Genomic DNA, 27,068 nt, shown 5'->3' with positions numbered 1-27,068 from the left:
AGAACATCGTGTCGGCGCATCTTCAAGAATCGTCATGGTGGCGACATCTACGACTAGCGAGCGCAACTACGGGGTATGGACCAATCGAATCGAACCACATGGCTCGGTTATAGTTTGTCCGGTGGAAGGAAAACTCTATCGTGAAAATCACGTGATTCGTGGTAGGGCCGAAATGGCGGGCTTCTGGGCCCTGAATGGATATGACATCTATGAAATTTGATCGAATAATAATTTAATAAATGTTGCATTTCCTATTAGGGATGCCAGTAGCCTCTTGTAGCTCGGGTACCTCGGGATTGTTAAACCCGTACTGTAGCTATAAATATAGATACAGCCCCTGAGGGAAAACTTCTACAGTTTCTACGTTAAAAATATATTTATCGATTTCCTATGCTTAGAACTCGTGTTACACTCCTGACTAGAGGGTAAAACAAACCAATGAGCTTTCTCGTAGGTCACGTGTACTCCCTTCCAGAATGTTCTCCTCCTTGAACTGCTATAGCTATGTCAAACGACGCGTCGTCCGCCTCCGACGTTCGTCCGGGTTGTCGGAAAAGTGTACATTAAAGATAATCGGGAGTATGTTGCGTGTTCTTGTTCGAAAGAAGTGTTTCCGTGGATTTATCGTGCAATCATGTTTGTATCGCGCACGAATCTACATTACGCGTTCGATGAAACGCCCATTTACGTAAAGAGGAGAACTCGAGAGAATGCGACGGTCGCTATGACAGCGAATCGCTTCGTCGTGTTTCTCATTTTCGCGTCAGGTGTTGCGGTTGCGGTAATCGGCACTTTCTTGTCTCGATACATCAAAGATTTGTCGACGAACATGCCCGGTAATTTTCTCGATCTATTTTGCACGGTCGGCTAACGTTTCATAACCTCTTTTTGGGGGCATCCATCGTTGTTTATTATTACGTTGATTGCACTTAAATTTCTTGTAATGTAATTAAATAAAGAGCGATAGTATAAACTGAGCGCACAATCCTATCGCTCTTTAAGTCAACGTTTGTACTATTAATTCATGACCTACTTATCTTTTCTGTGTGTCATTTACAGAACATCTAGATTACCGCCACGTATTTATTCCACTTCCCTCTGAAGGAACATTGAACGTCTACGAGGAGGGCACCCTGGACATAGCATTACCGGGTTCTCAATCAGACGCTCGGTTGGAGGTTCAAAGCAGAGCAGCATCCACTGCTGAAGCATTAACCTCCCTGCACTTGGCATTAGAAATGAAGCTCTCTGGAAAGCAAAAGAAGGCTGTAAAATTATTCCAGCATGCTGTTGCGTTAGCCCCTCGTCATCCGGATGTTCTCAACCATTACGGGGAGTTCCTGGAATACACTCAAAACAATATCATCAAAGCAAACGAGTATTACGTACGCGCGTTGAGTTACCAACCGAATCACGAAGGAGCTTTAATGAATAGTCAGAGAACAGCTCGCGTCGTCGAGGAGCTGGATCAAAGAATGCTTAGGCGTATAGACGAGAAGCGAAACTCGCTTTCCGCGATACCGGACAACAACGTGGCGTTAATACGCGCCAAGAAAGAGGCGTACTTTCAACATATTTATCACACGGTTGGCATAGAAGGAAATACGATGAATTTAGCTCAGACTAGAGCGATAGTCGAAACGCGAACCGCGGTGGGTGGCAAGAGCATCGACGAGCACAACGAGATTCTGGGATTGGACGCTGCTATGAAGTACATAAACGCGACGTTGGTGAACAGAGTCGGTTCTATTTCTATAAAAGACATATTGGAGATACACAAACGCGTGTTGGGACACGTAGATCCCGTCCAAGGTGGTCAGTTTCGACGCACTCAAGTCTACGTGGGTGGACACGTGCCTCCTGGTCCCGGGGACATACACTATCTCATGGAGGAGTTCGCGCTGTGGTTGAACAGCGAAAGAGCTATTCGGATGCATCCTGTCAGGTGAACACACAATTTTCTGTAATTTTACCCGCGGCATTCGGCTCAACAAACTTGTCTCTCTAACTTTTTATTTCATTCATGAATGTTCTTCTTTAGGTACGCGGCACTGGCGCATTACAAGTTGGTACATATACATCCGTTCTCCGACGGAAACGGTAGAACGTCTCGTTTGCTCATGAACATGATCCTCATGCAGGCCGGTTATCCACCCGTTATTATTCACAAGCAGCATCGGCACACCTACTACGAGAATCTACAAATAGCGAACACGAGGGACGTTCGACCGTTCGTTAGATTCATAGCAGAGTGTACGGAGCAAACGCTAGACCTGTTCTTGTGGGCGACCAGCGAGTATTCCAGACAAGTTCCCGCGCTCAGTCAAGAAACCTTGTTCACCGAGGAGCAAAAGACTATCGCTTTGGAAGAAGCCGGTGACATCATCGATACTTTCGACGATGACTGAGTATCGATGATCGAACGCGATATTCAAAAGTATTTTACAGACCAAAGAACAGTAGCGTAAGTCGTGTATCCATCCATCCATTCTTGCCCCTATCGGTTACATCGATCGAGCACGCGTCTAGCGATTCGTTTTAGTGATCGCGCAGTGGTTGCGTGGGAATGGACGAATGGAATATAGGCCGTGTCGAGTTTGTATCGTTCACCGTCATATATTTATTTCTATTATTTCTGTCAGGTCGGGTAAAGGCCAAGAAACCGCTCTCACGAAAAGCGCAATTTCCAGTTTAGACCATTTTGATTTCAACAGTACCTTTAGCGACGAATAGCCTGGTACAAAAATGCTTCCACTAGACTTTCCGTTGCATTCTATCGTATACATTAGAGACACTACGAAATACAGTGTGAAACTCAATCGAGAAGACTGTGATCTAACATAAGAATATATATAAGTATACGTATAACGGATGAATTTTCAACGCGGGTATATCATGTTTAAATTTATGGTGCAACGCGCAATCGTTTACTTGCTGGTCAAGTTATTTGCGATGTACAGAATTGTAAATACATACGCGGCTTTTAATAAATATATTATTTTGGAAATCATTGTTTGTGTATTTTTTTTTACGGCCTTCCTCCATTACAAATCTTCAGAAATACACCTGTTGGTACGTTAAACGGACCTGCCATTTCTTATCCTTTAAAACGTTTGTCATATATTTATTTACTTATTTATTTGTTAAGCGACAAAGTAAGACTTTCTGTAATTACGCGCGAGAGAGAGAAAAAGTGTAAATTTAGGAAACGACAAAACGCGTTGCCATTGCCATGCGTCTCGTTTCTTCGCATCGTTTTTTTCTCCGTAACTATTTTTCTTATCAAAAATAATAATGGTATCGACGTTTTCGAACGTCAAGCTACACGCGACGCGTACCGTTGTTCACCGGATAAGTTTATTAGTATAAATGCGTCGTTTGCCTGTTGGTTTTCAACCGTTCCTATTCGACCAGGTTCGAAGTCGATCAAGCTAAAATAATAATAATAAGACAAAAAGAATACTGAAGAACTCACGGTTTCTACGAAACTTTAATTTTTACGTTTTAAAACATTATCGACGCTTTGTCAGAGAATGAAACGATACAGAGGCGATTCGCACCATTTCCAAGCGCGTTCGATTTCGATATACGTATCACGAGTGAACAGAAACTTTGCGTTCGTTACGCTAAAACGTGCAAATTTCTCTCTTTTTTTGTTTCTACGCGGTATAACGACGCGCCGGTTATCTATATAAATACACTTCTATAAAAATCATATTTTGCCAACAACCGTAAGTTGACGATATATCGTTTTAGATTTTCTCGCACTCGTTCTCTCTCATTCACTCACTCATACGTTTACTCACGCTCCCCTCCTCTGCCCCGATTCGTACACGATCTCATGGATCGGTCGAATCGGTATTCACGAGACGCTCGATACGACTGTTTGTCGTAGAAAGACCATTAACAGACGTTACGAGTGTTTAAACCCGCGTGCAGACCAAACCGCCAAGGCAACCGAACGCACATGTGCTCGAACGTTGGCGAACGTTGGCGCACTCGAGACTCGAGCACCTGTGCCGTTGACGGCCGTGGTTCTTTGGTCTATACGCAGCTCAATGCGACGCGTAACCAGAGTGCAACAAATCGCTACAGGATTGCGCCTGCTCGTAGGATTCTCAGTAACATTCGCGCAGACATCGCACCCTTGCGACAGTGAAAAAGTACAAACAAAATGAAACGATAAGAAAAATAAACTGCTCGACGGTGAGTCGTCAGCAGAATTTCGTGATAAAGAAACAAAAAAAAAAGAAAAAAAGAAAAAAAGAAATGAAATGTAGATGAAAGTAAAGCATAAAAGTATCTAAAATAGGTGTAAAGTCTAACCTAACGACCCCGAATCGAGTTCCTGCACGGGTATATTATTTTTGTTCTTCCTAGCTAGCAGTTATAGTCACGAAATCAGTCATTATTTGGTTCGTTGCGAATACGGGTGACTCGTGCACGTTCGCAAAATATCACTGAACGTAGGTTTCCTCTACGAATAAATTTTCTTCCCGCGATTCCGCCTTGGATAGAGGCTAGAATATGCTTAGATGTCACTGACTCTAACGTATCGTTTAAATTCAATCCGGTTTAGGCTGTTCAACGTGTTCGAACCGGCGTCTCTAAACGTTGAACGATATTATTCTCATCGGTGTATTTAAAATACCGATGCGCCACGAAGCGACGAATAAATAAAGATAGCTACGAGTAAAAACGCGTCCGATGACGATAAAGATTTTTTTTCTTTATGTTACTATCAAGTGTGTACAAAATCGGATTTCGACCCGTTTCTCATTATCGGAATAAAAGAAAAGATCCATCGAATGCAATTCACGCGTATAGATACTAGATAGTCAAGGCTCGATAGACGCGCATAGCGATTTGTTATCCTTAAATTTATTCGAAATGTTTGGGGGAAGGAGCGATCCTTGCACGCGTACATTTACATATTCGTTTAAGATTCAATCGACGTACAACGCAGGGTGGGCGACTAAAATTAGGAACCGACAAGGATGTCCGCCTAGGATATTTCGATGAAAGGTAAATCGTGATGCGTTTCTAAAATCTTTAAAGAGTATCTATCACTCCGCGTACCCTGCTCCTACACTCTCTCCCCTCTCCTAATCCACAAGGATTTGTTTCTCTACCAACGTCTAATTACTTAAAACGCTGATACGCAGCATTCGAACATATAGTGAGTCATAGGAGTATTCGCACACCCTCGAATAATCTTTGCGCCCACGTTGACGGATCCGTACGATCGATATCGTTGCGGTGACAACCGATCGTTCGTGCAGACAAAGGACTACGACCATGTTTGCGTTCGTGGCGAGTGTTGTTTATCGATAGACTGCGAGCTTTATGCATGCATGGCGTATCGATGGGTGAAACTACACAAGCGTCGATTTTTAGTTAAGATTGAAATACAGCTTAGCCATGAAGTGCTTTCGTTAGTGTCGTTGGATGGTACGATGAGTGTGAGAAATGTATACCTTACCTAAAGTAATCGGTGAATGTGGATTTAGTCGTTCGTTTGTTGTTACTGTAATTATATTCCCTAGTAATTACAAGCTAAGCTGATTTCACTCTCAATTCGAAATCGAGAATCGTGCAGCTACCCTCCGCCCCTGAATCACCGATATGCTAAACAGGAAAACATATGCGAAACGTACCTAGAATATATTTCACCAATTGAAAACCTTTGGCACATGTCTTCCATACGTGGATACGTCACAGGTGCATTAAATTCGCGGTATGTTTATCAGCGTTACAGGGAGAAGAAAGAGAGCGACGAGCTTGCGACAGAGGCCGAGACTCGATCGTAGGTCTCGCGTTTAGAAGGTATCGTGGCACGAGAATGGAAGAGGAAAGGAGGAGGAGGAGAAGAATAGAGGTAGGCGGAGTAGGAAAGAGACGCGGCAAACGACTCGCAAAGAAATGGACGGTACATAATTCGAGTGGCACCCTCCTCGCGATCTCTCGCGAATCTATCAGTTGACGTTCCCAAAGTCTCGAGAATTAAATTCTCGCCCTCTTTCCCACGATTCGGAATGGGCAGAAAGAGAGTGGATGGAATTTTTTCCCTTTGTTCGAAACTCTGTGTGACCAGAACACGTGGTTTTTGAGGCTGTGTTGAATTAACGAGTAACAGAATTCATGTTACGCGCGACCGGAAGTTATCGACACAGTGATGGTCGAAAAGACGATGGATATTCGTCACCTCCTCTCCCACCCACCGTACCTTCCTCTTCTCGTGCCGTTATCACTCTATCCCCGTCGTAACCGTGATATTTATTACCGCGATTATCTACCTCATCCTCGTTAAAGAATCCACCTTAATTGTACCGTAAATTACGAGTTCGCGTCATCTTCTGGCTGATTTGTTCCTCTTGCAAAAGCTGTCCACGAAACTGACTGACTTGATCTATCGCGGCGTTCAAGGTATCGCGCTGCTGCGTCAGTAACTGCTCCCATTTTTGGGCATACGCTGCAACAGACAACACAAATTCAATCGTCCTCTTGGAAAATGTTGATTTTTTCGCGAATGGTGAGTCGAAAAGTCTGGTGAGTTTTGCGTGAACGCAAGCGGAACGCGGACGTCGTCAGTCGTCAGGCGACGAAAACGATTCGCTAATTCCAGTGATAACTGCGTGGGAGAAAATACTCGGTAGTAAGTAGTTTAGCTGTTTTCTGCGACAAAAAATGAACAGTTATTGAAAATGGTGTTCCTGTTTGGTTTTGATTTGTTACAGTGAAGTGCAATTTTTAATATGAAGTATAAAGGATAGTTGAAGTTACTTATCTAGTACTTTCCTACGTATGGTTATCACTGAAATCGGTGAATAATTTTAGTCGTACTGCGAGTGAATTTTGGGCCGACTGTGCACCAGTGGTTCGATTGTTTTTCGTCGAATAAACAATACGTCGCATCAAACAAAACGTTTCTCAAGTCTGGACTCGAGGGAACCAGCGGTTAGCATTCGAAGCGTTTCGATGTCACAAAGTAGTAGTCGCGCGATAAGATTAGTGTTACAGGCTAGAATTAGTGCGAAGGAAACAATATCGTTAGATTGGGAATCGGCAAAAATAATATTTATTAACAATAATACTTTCTTCCGTGTACATAGAAAAAAAAAAAAGACGAGTGCCTGTTCGCGAACGAGCACAATTAGTGTTACTTCGAGTGCGTATTAAGTAAGCAGCGATTTTTGTCAGGCGATTCATTATGATTGCGAATCGAATAGATTTCGTTACCGTCGGAAAATTGTTTTCTCTCTATCAGACGTCTACGCAACGAGAACCTCCTCAGGTAGGGCGACTCAAACTTTGTTCTTTTCCGTCTCAAATCTGCAAGTTTTCGTGTCGTTACGTTCAAACGTGTTGTTCGGCTTGGCTCTCTTTACGGAAAGCTACAAAGCCCGTACAAACGTACAAGAGACGATTCGATAGGTCTTTCTATTAACTATTCTATTGTACATTATTTAAAGAAAATTACGCGTGTCTCGTCGAAACGCAAATCTTAACGTCGCACGGAATATTGGAGCTACACTATGAGCTTGAACGGTTGTGACAGGACGACGAGCTGAAAAATATGGTAAAATCTGAAAAGTGATTTTGTAGAAGGTATGACAATTTTATCAAATGATTATTGAACGTAGAAAGTTAAAGTCCATCGCGAGGAATCACCCCTCCTGGACTGAGGGAAAGGGTATTCAAGGATCAAATCGTCTGGAATTTAAAAAACGTCTTTCAATCAGAGTCGCTACGATAAGTTACTTATTTTTTTTATGTCAATAGATTCTGTCCCTAAATTCGTTCATTATAAACTCGTATTTTGGCCATTGAATACCTTTTCAGCCAGCCTTGACGGAAGGACTTCGCGCGATTAATCGTAACCTTTATACGAAATTTATAGTTCAATATATGTACTCGTGACAAAAAAATTTCTAATTGCCTTAGTTTTCAACCCATCCCTCTGTCGTTACTCCTCAAGGCTTCTCGACGCAGTGGACGTGTGTTCATACAAACCGAGATTCGCACGAGCAATCCTAACCGCGAAGATTGTTTTTCGCACATCAGTTGCAGATCTATTCGTCAGTAGATCTGCATAACACGCATGCATAAACGTGCCAAGCATACTTTGTATAAGCACGCATCCACCCCTGAGAGTAGCCTAAACAATGTTAAAACGCACTCGAGCACGATCAACGAGCGCTAAGAGCACCTACACGTGTACAATCGATGCTTATTAAAATTAAAAATATGCGACGAGTTAGAGCTTCGCGTGTACTCTATATTATCGTATAAAATTTGTTAAAACTCAACACCTACGGGTACGTTATATCATCGTCACAAAACTACGGTAAAAGTAACTGATCTCTATGGAACCTCGAGGATCGAACGATGGGCTCCCGTTTATTGGTCTTGCGTATTGCTTACGTAGACGAAGAAGGCCACGTACACGGTGGGTAAGAACGAAAATAGCAACAAATTCTTTAACAACGTTAACAAGACATTGCAGCATTTCGAAGCTAATTTCCCGATCCACCGTTTAGGAACATTTAGGCTGCACGTTTTAGGATCACTGAGAGCTTTGAGTGGACCGTCACGGAATTTCAGATCCTCCAGCTGATCGCTATGCTTGTCGTTGGAACACCGAAGAGTGGAACCCATCGAGATCTCGTCGCTATCGTCGCATTCTCGATCAAGATTCAACATCCTGCAGCTATAGAGCTTCGTCTTCTTCATGGGTTTCTCGTTGTCGAAAGCTTCAAAGTTGTAATTGTAATCCGCGTTGTCGATGGTATCGTCTTTATTGTTTATCGAACCGAACGATCCTGAGTAGTTGTACCTGTCATTGAAAGACAGGTATTTTTTCGTTCGAGAGTTAAACGTGCCTGACCAATGATACTTCTGCGACTTCTGTCTCCCAGTGGAGGTTCGTCTGAGTTGTTTTCGGGTATCAGGCGTCCAATAGGAATTTGTTAAGCTCTCGTTCAAAGAGTTTCTTTTTGAGACACGCTCGGTGCTCGACACTCTTTCATCCGCGATCGACTGTATCTTATTCATCTTTGGATCAACGTTCGACATGCTGTCGGTATCGCTCGCGCTATCGTCGCTTTTACGCTCCATCTTTACATTCTCGTCTTTCCATGGGGACTTAAACGAATCCTTTGTAATCGTATTAATGTTCTTATTTAGAACGGTCGAATCGTCGCTGTCCGAAACGACGTCGGTGTCGTAGTTCATTGGCACTGGCTTATTTAAAGTAGTCGTGGTCGTGGTCGTTGTTGTCGTTGTAGTCGTCCTGCCGTCTTTCTGATTCCGTTTTAACGTGCAGCTTGAGTATGCCTTACGTTTACCGCGCGAATCTGTTGCAAAATTTCATACACAATGACGCTTCAGAGTCACATTCTCGCTTCTCGTTCTTAACGTCTTACTAATCCCCCCTCGCGCCCTCTCGCTTAGTCTCCCGCGCGTCGGGCAACGAAACGTTTTCGTTCTGTCTCGACCGAGGGTTCGTCGAATCGCTAAGAGACCGATATTCAAAATTTCTCGAGCGGGTTCTCAAACACAGCAAACGCAAACGCGCTCGTTGAAAAGGCATGCGCTATCGAGTGAAATGGTTATAAAAGCCGAAAGGACGTTTCTTTCGCGTGAAAAAAAAAAAAAAAAAAACACACACACACAATTGCATTCCATCGGTGAGTAAATAAAAGGGAGCAGGTGTGTGCACATGCAGAACAAGAACTCTGAGTTTGTATTTCGAAACTGGAGGAACAACATTTTGGACGGGAAATACACGAGACGGTAAAACGTGTCGAGTGTAAATAAAACAGGAAGTGCACGTAAGTATCGAGCATGCCAGAACAGATCTTACCTTCTTGGTCATAGTCTACTTCGTGTGTCGCGCTGAACACAGTGCGCGAGTCATTGAGGAACCTGGTTGTATCTTCTATGACCATTTTGTGCCTGTCCAGTACTTCCTCCTCTAGCAACTGCAGCGCGGATACCGCCTCGTGGAAAGTGTACAGATCTTGAGATATCTCGCCTTCCTGAGGAAACGAGTGAGGGAATCGTAATTAAATCTGTACATTTGGAAACTCTGCATAGCAGTTGAAGGAAGGATCTGTCTTACGTTAAGCGAGCGAAGTTGCGCCAAATCGCTGTCCGATAGAACGCTGTTGTTCGATTGTTCCTCGATCTTCGGATCTTCATCTTCATCCGTCGGCGAAGCTTTCACTTCCGTAGGGTCCGTGGCGGCTAGTTCTTTGACTCGATCAGCGTATCTCAGAGTGTTCAACGAGTGCTCGCAAGAACTCATTCCTGGACTGATCATCGCTATCTGCGAACACAAAGTTTCATGAGATAGGGCTCCGCTGACTGACGGCGTTATACAGGGTGCAACAAATATAGGGGATTCGATGCTTAAAAATATTCTGACTTATTGAATCTATATACCAGCTTGTGAACATTAATAATAGTACGAGCAATTACCATGCATGTTTTTGATTTTTCGCCGATAAAGCTGTCCCTCAGAACTTGCGTCAGTTTGCTAGCTCTGAATGGCAAGTGCGTGCCCTTGCGACTCAACGCCCGAATGCACTCCTTCAAGGCCAGCAGTGATTTATTGATCTCTGCGCCTTCCATTCCTGCGAACAAAGGGGCCGTTTCATTTCGTGTTACGCGGAAGTAACCCCGCGAGGAACGAATAAGGTCAGCTTACTCGTTTGCCTGTTGGCGGACGACGTGTCTGCTCCTCTCTCGTTGCCGGCAAGATCGATCAGCGAAAATTTCCCGTGGACCTTGTGCGTGCCTGGCGACCGTGCTATGATTTGAAATACCGCATGCGATCGCGACGAGTTGGAATTCGCGCTGGTTTGCCCGCTGGTCCTGGCACTGTTCCCGTGCTGAATAAGCTTCAATACTTCGTCGCAAGTTTCCACGACTTTCTCCGTCAAACCGACTATTTGCACCTAAGACGGGAACAAGCAAAATTGTACCGCTGTGGCTAAAGGCTTTCTTTAAAGCGTCTTTAAGCAAGAGTTGGATGTGTACCTGCTGCTTGCCATCCTCCAGAACCCTCAGCTTCTCTTTGTCCGCCAACAAATCGAACACCTTGCCAGAGTAGATTTCAAAGAAGCTGGCGGAAATGACCAGATTCAGCGGCCGATACTTGGCCATTTTCAGACACTTGAACACGTCCTTGGCTACCATAGCGTATATGCCCTTTTTACAGTCTTGCGTCTTCCCATTGAAGTCACCGCCCATGGTGTGCGTTTTCCCACTTCCCGTTTGCCCGTACGCGAAACACGTGGCCATTCCGCCTTCAAAGATGGTCTGCACCAGCGGCTTCGCGGTGTACTTATAAACGATCTCGTTGGTGCAGGTCTCGTCGAACGCGTAATCGAATCGAAAGATTTGGTTTTCCAAGTATTTGGTTAAATCGACTTTGGCCTTGGGCTCGTGCACCACCATCTGATCCTTGCTGGGCACGCTGATCACGTCCACCTCCTTGCGCGCGTTTTCCTTCTTGTTCAGCGGACGCTTTCTAACGCACACCGTAATTTGATGATCCTCCACGGTGTCCGTGTCCCGCAGAGGCCTGAAGTCTATACTGTTCTGGTATTCTCTGTATTAAACAAATTACTATGATTAACGTCCCCAATTATTCTGAAACCGTACTTGGTTAAATTGTAGAGTTCTCCGTTTAGAAGAACCTAAAGCTAATGAACCAGAGAATGTACGAAGATAAACTGACCTGATCATGGCAAGGAACTCCCAGTTCGGATTGCCAGGATCTAGATTCATGAGGGCTTCCTTCTCCTCTTTTAGTTCCGCTTGTCTTTGTCTCCTCTCCTCCCTGTTCTTCTTCAACCTCTCGACTTCTTTGACGACGTTCGAACGTCTGTTCCGACCGTTCTCAACTTGAGCCTGCTGTTGTTGGGTTTGCATCTGTTGCTGTTGCTGCTGTTGTTGCTGCTTTTGTTTAGCCTGAACAGCCACAGGAACATAATTGGCCGGCGTCGGTGGTATGTTCTCCAGCTCTCGACGAGTCGTCAGACCAGTCATGGAGTCACCGTGTCCGTTGACGGTCGGTGCAGCCGGCATTACATTCGTCGGTCGACCCGTTACTTGTCGCGGCAAATTCCTGTTAGAGCCCGCTGCAAACGATACGTTAGTCTCGAGATCTGAGAGTCCTCGAACAATCCAGAGACGGGTAAAATTCGTTACAGGTTTCGAAAGGTTTAATTTGGCCCATCTCTGGAGCGATCGAACGATTTCTCGCCAACGATGAAAATGCGCGCACGAATAGTGAACGCGCGCGGCCTGTTTAAAGATCAAACAATGGATCAATGATCTTATCGCAAGTGAAACGAATAGCGTGGTTACCGTGGTCATCTCGTTCCGGTGAAACTTGTGTGTCGTCGATGCTCCCGTCGTCACTGTCTATCTTATTTTTCCTGCCGAAACAACGAGTCAGCGGATCGAACCTCATGGTGAAGAAACGCGCTTTCCCGCTGACTTTCGATCGATTCCCGGCAAGGTGAAGGCGAAGGTTAAAGAAATCGAAGGAAACCAGTAGAGACCGCGATACGACCTAGGAGTGCAGCAGCCTTCTGACCGCGTACTGTCCGTCGAGGTCCTTGCCCTTGTGCTTTTGCATACAGCGCAGGAACGTCGATAGTTACGAGCGCCAGCCGCGAACCGCGTTCTTCTATGCTAGCCGACGACCCAGTGCTCGCCGAAAAGACCACAGCGTGCTAACGGCACATGCTCGTAACGGAAAATCGATTTCCTCGTCGTCCACGTACGCGTGCCGTGAGCCAATGCCAGGCTCGAGCAGTGATTACGATTACTTTTGCAACAATAGCAATTACCGGGTCGATCGCTACCAAGATACGGGATTATCTTCTTCGATCTTTCTTCAATCCGAATACGATAGCTATTCGAGTGCTTTAAGCCGCGCTAGCGATTTTCGTCTCGATTTATATCGAATCTGTTGTGGAAGCGTGACTGTTTTTGACGAGCCATCTAATGAAATTTGGTGTCTACTTTCGATTGTCCTGCTCAGCTGTACACATTACGTCGCGGAAAAGTTGGAAATTCGCGACGCGTCACACGTTCGCGCGCGCATTCGTCGTGACGAGTTTCGTGCGCGGAAAGCGTAGTACGACGTACCTTTTACTGGAATCGAGGGTTTGGTAGAGTGCTGCAAAAAGAAAGACAGAGAACATGTATGGTTAACGTTGCTAAAAGTGAAGGACGGACGGTAATTGCAATAAAAATTCATTCGCGTGGTAAAAGCTTAGCGTACTGTAATCCGAGAGTGCTACAAAAAAAGGTAAAATAAAATGTACGTTCTTTGGAAGCCAAGTGTATGATACATCGCTTGGGAGCACGTTGATAGAGACAGAGTCGGCGCTAGAGTTACCAACCCACCGATGCAACTTCCAATTTGGGAATCCTTTTCTAACTCAAGTTACACAAATTCAAAATGGGTGAAACCAAAGCTTGAAGTCGCATGACAAATATTACAAAGTGGCCACTACGGACCATTTGCACTCCAGGGGCTCTGAATAGAGAGACAACAGAGTCCTTGAAGAGGACCCAGAAAAAAGGAAGGCTTCGATTATATCAAACACTTTTTGATTAATTATCACATCGATTCGTATCAACTCTATACGGTTATTATCTCCAAAAAATCGCAGATTCCTCTACCCTACCTCAACCCAACCCCTAAATAACTGTAAAGAAGCGTTCTTTTTTTTAATACTCTCAAGTGTCTTTATCAGGTAAGCGACACGTGGTCTCGATCTTTGACAGTCTCTGTTCGTTATTTGTCGCACGATCGCGATCCGATCGATCGAACGCGGTACGCGTTGGATGCGCAAACAAGGGTTACGAGCGATGTGCGTAAGCCGTGACAATGATAGCAATCGTGCAATGGTGAGAACGATCGGAGGATAAAAGCGACGGTGATTGGTTTGGGAATGGTCGCGAGGGTCGGAACGCGAAAGCAAACGCGTTGGCGAGGAATGCGATGCGGAGTCGGATGCGATCGATGACGAAGTAACCAGGAAACGACGGGTGTGGAAACCAGGGACTTGGGGTATTTTCAAAATTGGAGAATTTTAGTCTGGAATTAGGTAATAGAAAAGTTCTTCTGGGAGAGATTATATAACAGGGCAGTGGTTCCCAAGAGATAGATAGAAGATATAACGGTATAATAAATGAATAAAAATAAGGTGATGGAAAATTGGAACTCTGAACAAGATTTACCATAGGTACGTGGACCAAGGCACTTCTCGAGATAACGTTAACACATATCTCTAATTTTTCCTTTTTCTCTCAATAAATATACATTTTCCGTTTGATTATTAAGCCCATGAAATTTGAATATTGAAAGTTATTGGTACGTCAGCTGAGTGGTACCAAGTTGGAGGTGCTTGGGAACCCCTGCGACGAAGAGCAACCGCTATGAGAATCGTGGTCGATCGGTTCTGGATACTCGGAGAACGGGGAAGGGGAGAGTGAAGAGAAGAAGTGAACAGACCGCGGAGCGTGGGATTCGCGTTTACCGAAAGAGCAGATATGACTCGTACAGGAAGCGTTGCAGATGCAAGGCCGTTTCTTGCGGCGTGACCGCCGTGTCGTCCAAGGGAGCCCTCCTCTTGGTTTTCCGACTCGTCCACCCCCTCGTCCTCTTCGCACGAACCGTCCTGCGTTTCGTTTGTATTTTTTTTTTTTTTCGTTTTCACGCGAGTTTAAGACTCGATTCGATGGAAACAGGATGCGAGGGGATCGACGAGTCGAGATACGTCGAGAATAGTAGATATTGCGAAGACGCGCGACGGTGAGACGACGATGCGAGGTCGTTTTTGGGATTCGATCGGTTTTGGACGGGATCCCGAGGTCGTTGATGATCCATCGTCGACCCAAGTCCGTGAAAATGAGCAGCGTCCATGGAGGAAAAAAGATGTTATCGTGTTAGTAGCGGGAACGACGAGGCGACTTTTGATGGCCGTGAGGCTCTCTCGGTGCAGCTTCCGGCGCTCTTTGCCACGGAGACGACAGTAATAGGAGAAAGATCGAAGCAGTACACCGGTGATTCCTAGCCCTTTCATGGCACCGTCTACTATTGTGCAAACTACATAAAATGAAGTAAAGTTACGTTACGGTGCCGTGACATAGCGGTGAAGAATCACTGTTGTAGACCGAGGTTCCTTTTGTTCACGTGTGAACACCGAAAGAGCGAACGGATGAGACGGTTAACGGTGATCGTGACGACTATAGTCGTTCACGAGAGTATGACAAGTGGACCACGCGAGTGGATGAACGCCCACGCGATTTTAACGAAAGTTCGAAAGTGGATGGCGAGCCGAAAAACTGAAATATTTTACAGTTTTCTATTTACCAATAACCGAATTGACAATTTACGATTACGATTGCTCGTTTTAATTTCCTATCCACGAACGTCCATGAAAATCGACGCGCGATGCTTCGCGAGGTCCCAAATTCCATAGTTCAGTCACTCCAACGCGAAATGCACAAGGCATCGTGAAAATATGTCTCTCAAGCACAACGTACGGCGCGAGAAAAATATTTTCGCAATAAAATGTAAAGTGACTGGACGGTACAAGCTCAAATCTTCAGAGATGCGCGTCGGCTGTAATGGTTGACGATGGCGGAGCCTACCTGGAGAACGTGCTACGATGGAAACGCTACGAGGAAGAGAAATCGCGAATGTGACACGTGTGAACTCGATTTTCGTTACTCAAAAAGGGGTTGCAGATCGCGTGGTTCTACACCCAGTTCGATCGACCTTCATTCCTCGATTGTATTCGACCAAATGTCGATCGAACGATACGTACCCTTGCTCTGGAGGTAACCATCGCGTGGTTGTTGATCTGAGGAGCCTGCTGGGGGGGTGCCACTGTCTTCTGACTGGCCAACTCAGGGTTCAACGGTACGATCGCGTCGATTTCCACCTAAAAAAAAATCATTCACCAAACTGTCGTTACTCGATCTGTTCGTTCTTTTTCCATGTCCTGACGATAATCGAGGTTCGACTTTCAGGGAATATTTTTCGCGACTCGATTACCTCTTTCCCCTTCGTTTCTCCTCTCTCGAACCATTCCACGGTGACCGTGCGCTGTTCCCAATTAACGCCGGAAACCACCGCACAGTGGATGCGACCTGGAATAAGCAAACGCGTTAACGCGGCTGTTCGAGCAATTCCTGCTAAATTCGACGAGGCTCGTACCGATCGCACTTAACCGAGTAAAATAATACGAGTCAGTCGACCCACATTTCACCCAGAACTAAACGTCTGGCAATGAGCTTCGCCCGTTTAGCGTCACGTTTCTGGAAAAAGCACGACAGGTTGATGCAATTACACCATTGCACCTCGTCGCGTCGACTCATCGCGTAATAACTCATTGTCCGTGTGTGCGTTGTTCCAATTACGCTCCATACGACTCCGTCCGCGCTACCACCGATGCACAAATGACGCTAGGTGTGTTCCGACTTCCGATTCGTACAATGCCCATCGCGAATCTCGTCGGAAGTCGGGACGAGGCGGAGTTGGGCAAACTCGATTCGAAACCGAAGAATGGAAATTCCGCGTTTATTCGCGAGAACGAAAACAAGCGGAGTCCTTCAGCGACTGACCTCCAAGAGCCCAATATGGATTGCTCCAGGGTGATCGGCTGAAAGACTGGTTCGCTTTTGTTGTCGCTGATAGATGTGGATTTTCTTTGTTCGGCGGAAAATTTGGCCCAGGTCTGGAGCAAGATGGTGGACGGAATCGTTTGAACCGTGCATGTTGGCAACGAAAAGATCCCTCGACCCCAATCTCGAATTCGCGTTCGTATCTCGTAGGATGGGGAGGACGCAATCGGTTTCGCTTTCTTGTTTTTGCTCGAGGTCCCCAACGGCAAGAATAGAAAACGTCGTTGTCCTCTTTCCATTCTCGGCGGAATTTGAAAATGAGCCAGCGCGCGGTCTCGGCCAGCCACGCACTAGCTCTATAAACTTTTGCTAAGTCCTATCTCATCGATATCCGATAACAATCGCAAATACTGAAATGTACGAACGAACAACGAGGAACTGAAATTTCTCGAACAGAGAAGAATCTCTGTTCGAGCTACGAAATGGGGGATCGCGGTGCATGAGAAACGAGTAGCGCGAAAAAACGTACGCGAATGACGTAAGACCAGATAAGATATAAGGTAATGTTCGGCGAGGTAAGAATCTCGTGACGGCCGCCCTTATAAGGATGCAGCGCCCACGTGCGCGGCTCTCCGTTTACTGCGCGCTGGATTTCGGACAAGGACTTCGCGCTTCGTCCAGAATCTAGATACTTTTTCATTTCGTCGAACAACGGTCTGAATTCTGAACGAAAAAATGAAGACTCGACCAAGGCAATGCATTCCTTACATGCTGTAGGAAATAGCAAATCTGTGCTTACATAAAGTATAAATTGATATTCTACAGACTAATTCTGTACTCTATATTGGAATAATTGTATGTTCTAAAGGTTATTGCTAATAACTAGACTGCGGATCTTTGTGCATTCGTAGGAAATTTGAATGTGCAAGTACCTACAAAATGCAAACGATATGCACGAATATAAAAAAAGATTGAAAGTAAAGTTCACGTTATAACATTTGCAGAATAAAATAAATTCTTACTTAGGTTCGATTTTTGTAGGCACGTTCGCGAAGATTTTATTTTGCATAAAGATCCGCGGTCTACCAATAACACTTGAATAAAAGCTTCGGAAACAAACACCTCAACAACAGCTTGACTGAACCTTCTATATACCACTTTGTATTTAATCAATTTTACCACCAACAATAGATCGAACCTTTTCCTTCGTAATATCATAAATATCTTCTTATTATCAATGTACTTTCGCGGAAAATTCGTGGAGGGAATGGCGAGTGCCCACGTGGCCCGTCAGGCACCCGCAGCGGAATGCGTGTCGGCCACTTGTTGCGTCGAACGTTGCATTACGTTCCTACCGCGTAATATCCACCCTCAGCCATGATTTTTCGTCTCGTCGATGATCGAACTATTCATCCATCTGTCTATTCTCGGCGCGTGCACGAGCATACGCCGTGCCCGTGAAACGAGCATGGCAATCGCATTAATCGTCCGACGTGCATGAAACGTTGTTAACGAGGATACGGCAATCGGCTCAGGAATCAAGGGCAATCGAATTATTTTCGGTAATCTACGTCTCATACGTTAAATAAAAATTATAATTTTGATTCTACAATGAAATTATATTGCGTACAGTCGGTGTAACAAGTATTCGTACAGAACCAATTCAAAATAAAACTATGTATTTATTTTATTAATAAATTTTAGGGGAAGAAATAATTAACCAACACTCCTACGTATCGTTAGAGTAGAATTTGCGCAAATTAAAGTTTTAAATTAACTTTTAATGTTAGCCTCTTATTTCTTTTCTTATTAATTTTATTTTAAATTGGTTGCTGTACGAATACTTCTTACACCGACTGTATGTACCGCAAACGAAATATTTTAAGTGACGACTACCATAATAAAATACACCAGAGTCAAACTTGCCCCTAAAACGTAAATTCATGGATGTACATACTACTTCGATATCCGTAAATGCATCGATAGTAAAATAACGTGCAGCGATATCAAAGATATTATAAATGTTATAGCCTCCTCGATATTGGGTCAGCGATCCGCTTTCTTCCCGTAGCCGAGGCCGCTTTTCCAAGAAATCGTAACTTCCGATATCGAGGATTTCGGATCGTTGGACTTTTTTTCGATCGATCGTAAAAACACGAGGGCAATATCGACCGCGAGCTTTGGAGCCTTGTCAGCGTTGCTAGACTCTCCTTTCTTGGTGAGAAGTCTGACTCATCCAATACCGACGGCCGTAAACCGGCAAATAAAATCGCGTCGATTATCTTTCGAGAAACAATGTTCCGACGGCTGAGTCTCTTCTAGGAAGGATCGAAACACGTGCAACGCGCACCGCCATTAATCGAAGTTAGGGTTACCACCTGTACCTCTTATGGAAGCGTTAAGAGGGGTTCGTGTGAGTCAGCGTTGGGCAAATTTTATTTTGAATAAAGAATCGGAATTCCGGGCTTGTACGTAATGTGCACGTGAAATTTTGATGAAAGGTACTTGCAATTATTCCTGATATCAAACTCGTTCGTTCTAGTCATGAAACTTTGATATTCACTTCAATGAAAATAAACAGATATTATACTTTAAAGAATGAAGACTTCACCTGCTCCTCGCAATAGTACATCCCTCTTTCTTGTGACCACGGCCGGTAACCCTAACCGAAGTTCGAAGTTCGTTCGTCGTCCCCGTGCTCGACGAGACGCTCGAAATGTCGCTTAATTTTAGATATCGTTGCGTCCGTGATTCCTCGCGAAACTTCCAACTTCGTCGCCCACCGACATTTTCTCCGAGACGAAAAAAAGAGTAACCGTGCACGCGAACGCGCCCCGGTATTGTCGATATCGATCGTCTTGCGATTGTAGCTGGCCTGCTAACGGACCGACGGAGTCTCGAACACGCGTGAATATGTTTCATCCAATTGATCGATTATGCGATGGAATTAAAAAGTTAACCTTCAAGACTAATCAACCTAGCAGCTTGTCCGAAAAGTCCATGTCGATGTTTGGTAGGTGGTACAGGTCTGAATATATCGAAATGGTTGAAAACAAATAACACGTATACATCCCTTAAAAGGTGGAAAGGTTGTGGAACAAAATGGCACCTATGTAATTCAATAAATGTATATTAAAATTCAAACGGGTTTTTGAATTTTTCTTAGAAATTGGCACGAACTTTCTGGACAACCTAATAATTTCTCGTTCGACCATGGGGTTAATTTAACTAACAAGAAATTCATATCAAGAAATCCTCCGATTAGTATTTATAAAGTCTAGAAGTGTAAGTCTAAAAAGTCGATTAATAGGCCAACGGTCGGTAAAGTGTCGAGTAAATACACGAATATTAATTTATCCACCTAGTTCCAGCCCTACTACATAGTACCGATCGAGCTAGAAGATGGACGACGGATAGGATATATCCTTTCACCGCGTGCGAGGGTTTCGTTCCCGACGCGTTAGCAGCGTGCAACGAGACCAGAACGAAAGCTACCTCCTTCGAGTCATTGATCGCGTTCCTCTTACGCGCTCCAGATGTTACGCGATGTTCTCTCACGTACATCGAACGATCTTCCTCGAAACACGAGAGCCTACGTTGCACCTCCAGAGAGAACGCGATCGACCGTTTACTCCGCGAGTTACGGCTCCAGTCGAACGCCAAGTTGACTGTTTCAATGATGGACAAGATATAATTGAGAATGCTTGTAGTATAAAAGGCGAGTTTGTGGTCTTCTATGAAAGCCAAAGTAACTTAAGAATTCTGATTAAATTGCAATTACTAAAACCTGAATTGAATTAGCGCGTACAGTAGGTACGTTGCAGTAGCGACGCCAGTGAAGTTCAGACGGTTAAATTAATCGCTGGTACAAGTACTATATGATACATATTTCACTTATTAGACTCGGTTTCAGATCAATATCTGTATAATATTTCATAATTCGCATAATGATGGGACAACACAGTAGTAATTGTCATGGTAAAAAGCTAAAAGAATAAGCTACCAGTGGAGTGTTCAACTAATCAAGAATTAGATCAAACAGATGATTGATTATCGTCTACGAGTAATTAATCAAAGAAATTAATAGTTAATCGTGACGAGCGTTCGATGGTTATTTATTTCGATAGTCAACCGTTGCTTTATTGAATTTTATCTACTATAGTTATAGGGTTACCATCGGGTTCGCGGAATCCGTTGCGCCACGATCGTGGCTCCGTTTTAAATTTCGCACCCAACCGTCGTTGAAAAAAGGAACGACGGAAAGAAAACAAACATGGCGAGGGAATGTTCCTGGTCGGAGCGCAAGGGCGACCGTTCGTCTCGTGTACACAGGTGTAAGCACGCGTGCGAGCGTCCAAGTTCGATTATCTCTCGGCGATAACTTCGATCGTTTGGAAGCGCAACGGTTCGTTCGCGAATCGGTCGATTGTTGCTGGGAAAACACGGGAGCCAGGTGGTCGCGGTTACGGGGCACACGTTACCAGCGAGAGTTCGCGACAGGAAAGCGAAACCGGTCCGAGCTGAGTATTTCTACGACGTTTAGTTCGACCCACGCGCAAATCTAACAACTGTCGTTTAAAGCCGATATATCTTATGCCACCGCGACGGAAGCGAAACAAGTCTAGTCTCCAGAACCAAGTCGATACGATAAAGCTCGCGGCAAACGGGGGATAAAAGCTGCCCCGTTGCGGCTCTTATCGCGGATCACCTGCACTCGCCACCACAAATCGCAGAGAAAAATATTCTCCCGTGGATAAAGAAATAACTACTCGATAAACGAAAATTAGAATTCGAAACGGACAATGAGATATTTCACAACGGACAGATAACAATGTAATCCTTCGATCGAGTATATGTCACGAGTAAGTTAACGTTGATGTACGGTACGCGAATAAGATTGTTCATCTGTACCCCGAATCACCGCGATCGGCCGACTAAATTTCTAAAAATATCCTCCACCGCGAGACCTCACTCACCGTCCGTCCTCTTGATATTGATGCTGTAGCCGGTCTGGATGTCGCACATGCTGTTATCCATGGTCATTTAGTAGCTTTCTCGCACACGGTAGCCGCACCACAGTAAAATACCCGGCTCTTCACCGGATCAGGTCGATGGCAACGATGATAATATCGCGATCGACGAGTGACGAGAAACGGCACGATTCACGGGAGAAGCCTTACCGCGTTCGCGAGCCTTCCAAATCCGACCGTTGACAGTTACGACTACGTTCGTATTCAAAATCACGCGGCAGAGCGTTGCGTTCGTCTTCTCCGCCGTGGTAGTTTTCCGTTCCCGTTCCCCTAAGCCGTTGTTCTGCTCTGTTTTGCCCGTGCCGTGCCTCACCGTCGTTCTCGCGTACGTTCTTCCTGTGGTCGCGGTCTCTGTCGCCGTCGTTCTTCGCCGCCTATTGCCACCGTTGTATACGTTCGCGTCAGGGACGTCGCCGATCGTCCAAGGCACGCCCGTTTCGCCAATTCTCCGACAAAACTACGGGGTCGCGAATCCCGCGCGACGCGACACGTTCCCTTTTCCACGAATGTCACTGCACACCGAAACAAACTCGCGACAACGCGAAATTACATCCGGAGAGCCGTCGAGTTTCACGAACGAGATGTTTCCGGGATTTTCTGCCGGGATACTGCCAGTGTCCGTTATTGACAACGGAAAGACTACGAGCGCCAACTTTCGGACGACCACGGCGACATCTGCCTTTGAATTCGAATTTCGCGAGGATAAATTACATCGATCTGCCATCTAGCGGCGTCTACCGCAAACCGATTCCTTGGTGGTCGGTAAAATTAACGTTCGCGTTTCTACTTTCGAATTAAATTATTTTCGTTTATGTTGCGACGGACAGGGTAGTCTTCTAAATTTGATAGAATTAATAATAGGGAGTCTACACGTTTGAGGTACAGGGGTAGCCTTCTAAATTTGATAGAATTAATAGTAGGTAACCTATGCTCATTTTGCCATCTATCGGCGTCTACCGCAAACCGATTCCTTGGTAGTCGATAAATTTAGTGTTTAATATAAATAAATATCTTACCTTCTTAGTTGAATGAGTTACCAGTTTTGCCAATTCGCCAAATGCTGCTGGACATGGAGACATTCCCGTTTGAATTGGAGACAATCCCATTTCCCACTCAAAGTGTCGACAATTCATCATGGCGTCGGTGACGCCACTCCTCGTTCGAATTTCTACCATACCTGTAACATAAGAGAATGATTAGTTTTAAATATTTGGCTACACAAGTATTGCTATATTACAATAAAACAACAATCGAGCTCGAAATAATTCCCAAAAGATTGCAATTGTGACGTAGAGAACCCTTGTCGATTGTTACCGAATGTAGGAAAAGTCAGCACGAAGCCGATCGAACTTTTCTCAAGATATTGATTGAATTTATAATCAAAAGTCAGTAAATATTAGATGAAAGTACTAAAAGAAAGTAAACGAGAGTAGTAATAGTTATTAACAACAATCACGTAACAATTGTTAAAAGATAGATATACTATACTTACCTTCCTACCTTCCTTACCTTCCTACGAAATAAAAAAATTTATAATAAAATAAAATAAAAGGAGGGGAGTTTGAGTTATTAAATGAGTATTTTATTTGTCAAAACAAAAGTCAATGTTCAAGTCTTCTCAATCGGATTCGATCTCCTCGGGTTTTTACTCGTTGTTCGTTACTTTTGGAAGCACAGCTAGTTTCACTAACGATTTCAATTCTTCTAAATTGCAATTCGTAGTCTTTCTCGATAATTGAACGATCCGTTTTAACCTGAAATTAAAAAATAGACGTACTGAAGTTTTCCTTACGTTGCACTTAGGTCATAAAAGAGTCTGATAAGTCAGGAATCTCACGTGTCCGAGCGTTGGATAACACACGATGGGAGAGATCCCTCTTTAATTTTCTCGAACACCTGCAATACATAGGAATGAGTTATAAGAGTCGAGGGATATTAATTCGCGATCAGAACGATTAATTACTTCGAACCCACGCTTCACGACATCCTTGTTCAATTCTGCAATTTTTGCCACATAGTGAGCGAAGCTGCTCGTCGTGCTACCATTAACCATTCGATACAGAAAGGCCACGGTTTCGTCTTCGTTCATTATGTACTCGAAAGTCTAAGAAAAACAAGATTAACATAAAAGCAAACGAAGAAAGTAACGTTCTACCAAGTGGAAAATCTTGTTTACCTGACGTTCGATTAGTGGCGTTCGAGGGAGAAATTCCAGGATACTGTGGGCATGCGTCACGGCGAACACATGAGGACAGTTATTGCCCCTTTCGGCGAATGAATTCAACACGGCTGCAACAAGCGGCCATCCACTATTTTCGGATGTTCCTTTGTCCAATTCGTCGGTTAACACGACGCTATCCGATGTAGACGCACGAATGGCTACATTGATCTGAAACAGAGTTGGACCGTGTAATTACGATGTAATTGATTCAATAATCACTACGAACACAACTATGTCGACTAGTACTTGTCTCAGGTTTTGCAAGAACGAGCTGGCATACAGTCCCACGCTCTCCGTGTTCAACATTTGAGTCAAGATACGGGAGACCATCCCTATAGTGGCCGATTTTGCGGGGACGTAGGATCCTATGTGAGCCATGAATATCACAAGTCCTATCTGTTTAAGGTATATGCTCTTGCCGCAGGAGTTTGGGCCCGTGATAACCTTGATCAGGCTCCCACCGTTCCCAGAGCGAATGTCGTTCGGGACGTATGTCGTCAAACATTCCAGGATCGGATGTCGTCCTTCCTGTACATCTATAATCTTGGACGCCGTTATCATTGGCCTGACGTAATTGTAATCGCGCGCCACCTTCGAAAACGCCAACAGCCTACGAAAAAATACAGTACTTTAGAACAATAACAGCATTTGTTTCGCCAGCTATACGTACATGTCCAGTTCAGCACATAGTTGGACCCCTTGCAAAATCTGTGCGATGTGCTTCTTCACGAAACGTATCAGTTTCTGCACGATGTGATTTTGTCGAATCGCTATCTTCAAGATGATGTCCCCCACGGTCTCGTCCAGCTCTGAACCAAAGCAATTAGTTGGGAAGAAGAAGATACCGCGTTGACAGTCCAAGTTTTCGTAGCTACCTTTTGCTGAAGAGCTCTTGTAGTAATTCACGTTGTCTATACTAAATTTAAATTCTAAATTTCGAAACACCACGTCATCGGGTGGAGTTGGATTCCATTTGGTCACAGCCAAGACGTAGCCGATGTTTGGCAAATATAACATGTTACAACTTTCGACGGATGTTGGAAGATGCTCTCGCATGTCCTTCTCTCCCATTCGCGTGAGCAGCTCGGGCAAAGTGCGGCGTACGTGATTCACTGAAGACAGCACAGCGAAAAATTGATAATAGATTGTAGTAGACTACCATAGACCACCCTAATATACACGCACATTCGTCCAGCAAGGGATCAACGTTCGGTTTCACCGTGAGTCTTCCTTCTCGCCTGCTTTCGCTGAAGTCCACTATGTACTCGATGAAGTATTTCACGTATTGCGATTCGTTCGTGATGCTTTCAGCGATTCGTTTGCAAATGCCGATCCTCTCTGCGTAATTCTCGCATATGTCGCCGATGCAAATTACGTGGGAGACAGTCTGGATATAAATGAATTTGTTACCACTATGGAGAAAATGTGTATTTCTTTGCGCTATGATTACCTTGTGCAATTTGTACCAATTCGACGCTTTAGCCTGTGACCCGGAGCAGCAGGCCAGCACGGCATTCGTCAAACGGTACACGTGATTCAAACAGGACGACAAATTCTCAACCACGCTTTGATTGGCTGGATTCAGGAAGAATTCGACCGCGTCCAACCGATCTTGAAGCACCTCGAGGTTTCGCGTTGGATGCTGCAGCGTTTTCCTAAAAAATAAAAAAAAGAGAAAGAAATAGTAAGAATCATTATGATTAAAAAGAGATGTTTATTCCATAGATTCACCATAGGAACTGTGACCCAGGTCTCGAGTGGCAGTAGCGATTCAATAGAGCGAAAAGACTCGCTCCCTTCGTTGTTGTGGTCGTTTTTCCAAACTTAAAGAGGCTCGGGTGATCCCTGGCTTGAACGATGCTCAACGCTTTGTAAGTATCGTCGTCCAACATGACCAGGTCGCGCCTCGAATTAAAAAGAAAAAGTAACCATGTGTATTAGTTAGTAGCGTCACCACTTCGCGTGCTCGCCGTGCGCTGAAACCTACAACGTGACGTAATTGAGCGCTACAAAGGATGGTTTTCCAGATGGATCCAGGGCGATGTTGTTCCAGTGCCTGTCGACGAACAACAACAGCAACCCCAGCGCGTGAATCATGGCGTGGCATTTGAAATTCAACATGCTGTTTAAGAAAGTAAGCCTGACAGAGTTGCTCGCGTTCCTCGGCTCGAACTCCAATCGAAGACACCTTACTCTGTGAGCGCATCGTTCGTAATTGTGTTCCTTCTTGCCCACCAACTTCAACACGGTGTTGCGCACGCGATCGTTCGAGTTCAAAGACTCCCTTTCGCTGTTCATTGTTTCCATCAACATCTTTTTTACAGCATTGAGGAAGATAAGTGGCGCGCCAGCGATCGTGACCAAGTATTGTGGCTGGCACTGCCTGTACAGAGCTCTCGATAAGTCGAATCGTTCGGTATCTTCAGGAGTGTCCTCCATTACGAATAATTCAGATGTGGCTATGTTGTAATATGCGGCGCCAAGGTGATTCTTGTTCCAAATCATTGATAAGATGATCTGTTGAATAAGAAGAGTGGAACCGGCGATCGTGGTGGTCGTCGTAACGTGAACAATGTTTTTGCTTTAAACAATGCTCTGGTACTTACCTCGTCTGTGTCTTCGGTAGCAACAACTTCTGGAACCTTGGAATTGGTGGGTTGCGTTGCTCGTCGATTTGTTAATTGAGGTTTAATCGCTTCCTCTTTGCTATTCGAGGTCTCCTCCTCGTCGCTACTCTCCGATAGCAAGTGTTCGAATTCGGATCGTCTTTGTGGGATAAGGGATAGTAATTATTTAAGCTTTTCTTTTTCATACATGGTAGGTTACAAATTTGTTGCGAACAATGTTCATACATGAGAGCACTAGAAGGAGCGGTTCGAGAGGATCTGAATCCTGTACTCGACGAGGCAGCCACGCATCGAGAGCCATTTCCGATGATGTTCATGATCTTCACTTTATTGAGACGATTTCAAACGTATCAGTAAAAGACTTGTATTCGAATTTCAAATATTTATTGTTGCGCAAGTGCAGTGATTTACCAGCGATGGCCCAAGTTTGTCGTGAAATAGTTCGCGCTTACATTACTAGATGACGCCACTAAACAAAACTTAAATTTGAAAATCTAAACACACGTATTTTTGGAGTAAACTAATTAAAAG

General features: G+C 44.6%; 3 protein-coding genes and 1 long non-coding RNA gene across 8 annotated transcripts; 2 read left to right on the top strand and 2 right to left on the bottom strand.

Moving 5' to 3' along the window:
* The first annotated feature begins 496 nt into the window (after nucleotides 1-496).
* Nucleotides 497-4,270, top strand: LOC128894356 (protein adenylyltransferase Fic). Its single transcript, XM_054156032.1, has 3 exons — nucleotides 497-836; nucleotides 1,060-1,945; nucleotides 2,042-4,270. Exons 1-3 carry the CDS (start codon nucleotides 635-637, stop codon nucleotides 2,406-2,408), a joined length of 1,455 nt encoding a protein of 484 aa, XP_054012007.1. The 5' UTR covers nucleotides 497-634; the 3' UTR covers nucleotides 2,409-4,270.
* LOC128894355 (kinesin-like protein Klp10A) lies at nucleotides 3,476-22,297 on the bottom strand. Of its 5 annotated transcripts, none has more exons than XM_054156029.1 (13): nucleotides 21,636-22,293; nucleotides 16,091-16,185; nucleotides 15,861-15,977; nucleotides 14,592-14,708; nucleotides 13,168-13,198; nucleotides 11,747-12,149; nucleotides 11,044-11,617; nucleotides 10,712-10,961; nucleotides 10,483-10,637; nucleotides 10,124-10,330; nucleotides 9,866-10,040; nucleotides 7,240-7,332; nucleotides 3,476-6,472 (listed from the first exon to the last, which is right to left on the bottom strand). In XM_054156029.1, exons 1-13 carry the CDS (start codon nucleotides 21,700-21,702, stop codon nucleotides 6,321-6,323), a joined length of 2,436 nt encoding a protein of 811 aa, XP_054012004.1. In that variant the 5' UTR covers nucleotides 21,703-22,293; the 3' UTR covers nucleotides 3,476-6,320. The 5 variants fall into 5 exon arrangements, 4 of the variants coding, with proteins under 4 accessions (XP_054012004.1, XP_054012006.1, XP_054012002.1 ...); XR_008461526.1 differs by having other exon boundaries at nucleotides 6,454-6,472; nucleotides 7,240-9,356; nucleotides 21,636-22,297; XM_054156031.1 differs by lacking the exon at nucleotides 7,240-7,332 and having other exon boundaries at nucleotides 21,636-22,290.
* Nucleotides 16,192-20,024, top strand: LOC128894357 (uncharacterized). Its single transcript, XR_008461527.1, has 3 exons — nucleotides 16,192-18,221; nucleotides 18,690-19,672; nucleotides 19,826-20,024. It is a non-coding gene; the product is annotated as an uncharacterized LOC128894357 (long non-coding RNA).
* Nucleotides 22,298-23,305: 1,008 nt separating the features above from the next.
* Nucleotides 23,306-26,606, bottom strand: LOC128894389 (mutS protein homolog 5-like). The gene is made up of 10 exons (XM_054156090.1): nucleotides 26,517-26,606; nucleotides 25,898-26,427; nucleotides 25,642-25,815; nucleotides 25,096-25,565; nucleotides 24,581-25,022; nucleotides 24,157-24,520; nucleotides 23,866-24,078; nucleotides 23,653-23,793; nucleotides 23,527-23,585; nucleotides 23,306-23,443 (listed from the first exon to the last, which is right to left on the bottom strand). The coding sequence occupies exons 2-10, from the start codon at nucleotides 26,413-26,415 to the stop codon at nucleotides 23,335-23,337; spliced, it is 2,490 nt and encodes an 829-aa protein (XP_054012065.1). The 5' UTR covers nucleotides 26,416-26,427; nucleotides 26,517-26,606; the 3' UTR covers nucleotides 23,306-23,334.
* Between the last annotated feature and the right edge of the window lie 462 nt (nucleotides 26,607-27,068).

Source organism: Hylaeus anthracinus, unplaced genomic scaffold (assembly GCF_026225885.1).
Source record: "Hylaeus anthracinus isolate JK02 unplaced genomic scaffold, UHH_iyHylAnth1.0_haploid 3, whole genome shotgun sequence".
Classification (NCBI taxonomy): Eukaryota; Metazoa; Arthropoda; class Insecta; order Hymenoptera; family Colletidae; genus Hylaeus; species Hylaeus anthracinus.
This window is presented reverse-complemented; position numbering and strand designations above follow the sequence as displayed.

What these genes read in the sequence shown, in the direction of transcription:
- LOC128894356 (XM_054156032.1), top strand. Translation starts at nt 635, where the DNA reads ATGTTTGTATCGCGCACGAATCTACATTACGCGTTCGATGAAACGCCC. An exon ending in TTTGTCGACGAACATGCCCG is followed by an intron (nt 837 to 1,059) that starts GTAATTTTCTCG and finishes TGTCATTTACAG; the next exon opens with AACATCTAGATTACCGCCAC. An exon ending in ATTCGGATGCATCCTGTCAG is followed by an intron (nt 1,946 to 2,041) that starts GTGAACACACAA and finishes GTTCTTCTTTAG; the next exon opens with GTACGCGGCACTGGCGCATT.
- LOC128894355 (XM_054156027.1), bottom strand. Translation starts at nt 21,702, where the DNA reads ATGACCATGGATAACAGCATGTGCGACATCCAGACCGGCTACAGCATC. An exon ending in GAGAAACGAAGGGGAAAGAG is followed by an intron (nt 15,978 to 16,090) that starts GTAATCGAGTCG and finishes ATTTTTTTTTAG; the next exon opens with GTGGAAATCGACGCGATCGT. An exon ending in CGCAACTTCGCTCGCTTAAC is followed by an intron (nt 10,041 to 10,123) that starts GTAAGACAGATC and finishes TCGTTTCCTCAG; the next exon opens with GAAGGCGAGATATCTCAAGA.
- LOC128894389 (XM_054156090.1), bottom strand. Translation starts at nt 26,415, where the DNA reads ATGATTTGGAACAAGAATCACCTTGGCGCCGCATATTACAACATAGCC. An exon ending in CTATGTGCTGAACTGGACAT is followed by an intron (nt 24,521 to 24,580) that starts GTACGTATAGCT and finishes ATTTTTTCGTAG; the next exon opens with GCTGTTGGCGTTTTCGAAGG. An exon ending in GTTATCCAACGCTCGGACAC is followed by an intron (nt 23,444 to 23,526) that starts GTGAGATTCCTG and finishes TTTTAATTTCAG; the next exon opens with GTTAAAACGGATCGTTCAAT.